General features: G+C 37.8%; 1 protein-coding gene across 3 annotated transcripts in view; it reads left to right on the top strand.

The window, feature by feature from the left end:
* The window catches only part of LOC137647028 (obg-like ATPase 1), a 242122-nt gene that overhangs the window by 165262 nt on the left and 72373 nt on the right, over positions 1-4487 (top strand). The window contains exon 2 of one of the 3 annotated variants that reach the window (XM_068380145.1): positions 1617-1817. In XM_068380145.1, coding sequence (XP_068236246.1) covers positions 1633-1817 — 185 coding nt within the window. In that variant the 5' untranslated portion in view covers positions 1617-1632. The remainder of the gene's footprint in view (positions 1-1616; positions 1818-4487) is intronic. The other 2 variants (XM_068380142.1, XM_068380143.1) reach the window with 2 other exon arrangements.

The following is a 4487-nucleotide window of genomic DNA, read 5'->3' as shown; positions in this document are numbered from 1 at the left end:
AATGTTCAGTTTCGTCCCTGAGTATGTCGCCAGACACAGTCTCCAGAGGTGACGGATCCTACACAAGTCTCCACTCGGTAACGGACGATCCAGATCATCCCTTACTGTACCCAGGGTAAGGTATGAGACTCTACCTTAAGAAAACGGCAACAGCCTACTCGGGTCCCTTCTCTTGTAATCAGCACTGGGAGAGACTAGAGGAGGATCACCAAAACATCTCAACATGACGACTCACGATGTCAGGGGCATAGCTATGCCCCTGGTCCTTCTTAGCAGATTACTCTGTGACGCAGGTTTTACAAGAAAGGATGTGAATGCTCCTTATTGGACAAGTAGCAGAAGGTTGAGGGCACTGTTACCCGGTTTTAGTCTGCATGAATGAAAAGATTTGACTGGCTCTTATTCTTTTCTTCATCCTACCCTCTCGTGGGGAAAACAGCATCCTGGGTTCTCTGCATAAGCTGACCTCAAACCACTGCAGGTAAACCATGCTCCCTTGTGTACCTAGTATTAAGCTAATACTGTTGCGTCCCCATACCCTGGCGAGGTGGTATTGGGAAAGTCTTGGTTACATCAGGTTTTTTTTTACAATAGACTCAGAATAACTTTACCTAGACAGTCACTCTTCTGCATGTCTCAACACACAGCTTGCGTAGGCCGTGGACCTTGCGTAGCAAGGTTTTACCGAGGGCATGGACTACTTATTTTTGAGTTCTAACATACTCAGATAAGGAGCCCCCGGGTAAAGCCAAATGCCAGATTGGCAGGGACGTCCACCCTTCCTTATGGGTGAGTCATCCCTAATAAATAGTGTGGTTTGTATTCCAGTTACGGAGCAATGACGAATTCGTAGATATTTTGTATTTTTCCTAACAATATAAACAGCTATTTATACAAACTTGCCCGCCAGCCCTCTCCCCCTTGAAGTCCTACCTCCAAGCAAAGTGAGCTAAATAACAGTTGTGTGAACGGGACTGATAGCAAGCTACCCCCCCTACCCCCCGCTAACCAGTGGTGTGGGTAGTTAACCCTCGCTAAATTTTAATGGCTCGTCATTTCAGCTCCGGCGAAAGTATAACCCCTAATAAATAGCTATGGTTTGTATAGTTAGGAAAATATGAATTTGTCATGTTTATACCTGTAAATTACTGTAAGTAGTTATTAGAACATAATGTAATAATAAATGGAAAATGATACAATACATACAGTATAATACTGTACATATACAAAATATATAGTACTGTATGTACTGTACTACTATGGGTACCCCTACTATAGACTACAGCTACATTTTCTATTGTGTAAACCCATTTTCTTCAACTTTTTTAATGGGTAACTATTTTATTCTGGGCCTGGCTGGCAAATCTTTTGTCTTGAAATGAAACATTTTTCACAAAGTCATAAAAATTTTTGTATCTCGTTTCGCAGCGTGAAAATTTCATAAGTAGATTCCTTCTTGAAGAGAGAGGTACGACCATATCTTACCAAGTGTTTCAGCCATGATCCCCTGGTGTTGGTTTGATAGAGATGAATTATGTACAGATGTGAACTAAAGATATTGTAGTCGTGTACAAGACTGCACAGAATAGTTGTTTAATTTCATTTGTATTTTCCAGTAGCTAACCAGAGGAGATGCCCCCAAAGAAGCCTCAAGCTCCAGAACCCAGGCCCTTGATTGGCCGTGTGGGAACTAACCTGAAGGTCGGCATAGTTGGACTACCTAATGTTGGGAAGTCCACTTTCTTTAATGTGTTGACCAAATCCCAGGCCCAGGCTGAAAACTTCCCCTTCTGCACCATTGATCCAAATGAAAATAAGTATTTTCGTCTTCTTTTATCCTAGGTGTTTATTCTTTGTATAATTTCTACTTTAGTGTAGATAAGGAAATTACAGACAGTGAGAGTTTAATATGGATTACACTTGTGTGGACCTGCCATAAAAAGGAATTTACAATTGCTGTTAAGATACAATTGTATCATATTGCTTATGAAGAATACCCTGTACATTGAAGGTTAGATAATCATTATAGTGTACAGTACTGTACTTAATTTGTCATAAATATTTATTACTTTTAATGTTTAGTTATGGTTCATTCTTTACATCTATTGATGATAAAAGTGAGGTCTTACTGTATTTACTGTTGACAGTTTGCAGTATACATCTAGTTGAAATGGTGGACATTAGTAACTGTTGTATAAATAGAATGATATCAAAATAAATTGTCTAAAGTAGGAAACAACTATTTGTTCCGACACAAATACAAACCTTTGTTCTTTGCAGGGGAGAAGATAACAGCGCAAAACAATGTTATAAAAACTTTTACCCAGGTGTCAACATCAGTACCGGTTGTTACCAGTGAGTAGCTGGGAAACACAGACCCCCACTCACTACAACTAGCCTTTTGATTGAGAGCAGACATTTCCTTTTGCAGGTGTGTGAGTGTTTGTGCTTGAGGAAGCATGACATGCAAATTTTCCTGGCCTGCCCTTTATGTCAAAAGTGAACATGGATCCTCACAGAATATGCCCTGTAGTAGGCTGGCCAGGGCACCAGCCACCCGTTGATATACTGCCGCTAGAGTTATGGGGTCCTTTGACTGGCCAGACAGTACTACATTGGATCCTTCCCCCCGGTTACAGTTCACTTTCCCTTTGCCTACACATATATCGAATAGTCTGGCCTTATCTTTTCATATTATACTCTGTCCTCATACACCTGACAACACTTAGACACTAAACAATTCTTCTTTGCCCAAGGGGTTAACTACTGCACTGTAATTGGTCAGTGGCTACTTTCCTCTTGGTAAGGGTAGAAGAGACTCTTTAGGTATGGTAAGCAGCTCTTCTAGGAGGACACTCCAAAATCAAACCATTGTTCTCTATTCTTGGGTAGTTCCATAGCCTCTCTTGGTCTTCCACTGTCTTTGGTTAGAGTTCTCTTGCTTGAGGGTACACTCAAGCACACTATTCTATCTTATTTCTCTTTCTTCTGTTTCGTTAAGTTTTTATAGTTTATATATTAAATATCCATTTTAATGTTGTTACTGTTCTTAGAATATTTTATTTTTCTGTTTCCTTTCCTCACTGAGCTATTTTCCCTGTTGGGGCCCCTGGGCTTATAGCATCTTGCTTTTCCAACTAGGGTTGTAGCTTAGCAAATATTAATAATAATACCTGAATAGGACCCTCCTGCACTCGGGCTTCTCCGTGCAATGAGTGTCAGGAGTGTCCATACTTCCAGTGGGAGTAGTATTGCAGGAGGAGGAAGAAATCTGAAAAGGATTCTTTACCTTCAGGATCTTCCTCAAAGTTTAATTTCTCCCTCTGCTGGTCCCCTCCTAACTGCCTCCTCTGGCTGTCAATTGAGCAAGAGCGGTGGCTGTTTAACCCTCGGTCATCCCTCAGGTTAGGAAGCTCTTCCCATTTCCCCTAGTGAAGCGATTAAACCTTCCTCCTTGGGGAGTCCACATCCCAAGACACTTACTTCTCTCATCTCAGGTGATGTGGGGTAGCTCTCATGCGAGCATTTCCCCAACTGGCTCACCTTTCAGGGTGACTGCTCACGCTTGCCTGTCTTCACTCTTCTTGGCCCATCAACCCTTCGGGGACTTTTGGCAGACATCCTCGCAAGTGCGAGAGGTAGCTCAGAAGAGCCTTGCCCCACATGGCTCTTAGATAATCTCTCATGCGTACTTGCCAGGTGCAATCACCATTGCTCTCACCTGGCTGGTTTGAGAGTGCAGAGCATCATTTGCATAAGCCCGTTAATTGAGGGTCCCTCCGAGGTCGAAGTGCTGCCTTCTATCGGCGGAAATAAAAAATACATCCGGCGCTATGAGTACCGTCTACGCGTATGGGTATTGTTTACTTTGGGTGTCGAAAAAAAATTTGGGTATAGAGTCGAAAAATTGCTCAAATTTTACTTCTGATGGAAAATTCGGATGTAGATACATTCGTGTGTAGAGGTTCCTCTATATATATATATATATATATATATATATATATATATATATATATATATATATATATATATATATATATATATATATATATATATATATATATATATATATATATATATATATATATATATATATATATATATATATATATATATATATATATATATATATATATATATATATATATATATATATATATATATATATATATATATATATATATATATATATATATATATATATATATATATATATATATATATATATATATATATATATATATATATATATATATATATATATATATATATATATATATATATATATATATATATATATATATATATATATATATATATATATATATATATATATATATATATATATATATATATATATATATATATATATATATATATATATATATATATATATATATATATATATATATATACCGTATATACTCGTGTAATGTTCGAATTTTGAAGGCCTATTTTTCAGTTAAGAAAGTAAGGGTCGAACATTA

The sequence above is a fragment of the Palaemon carinicauda genome, chromosome 9 (assembly GCF_036898095.1).
Source record: "Palaemon carinicauda isolate YSFRI2023 chromosome 9, ASM3689809v2, whole genome shotgun sequence".
NCBI lineage: Eukaryota > Metazoa > Arthropoda > Malacostraca > Decapoda > Palaemonidae > Palaemon > Palaemon carinicauda.
This window is presented reverse-complemented; position numbering and strand designations above follow the sequence as displayed.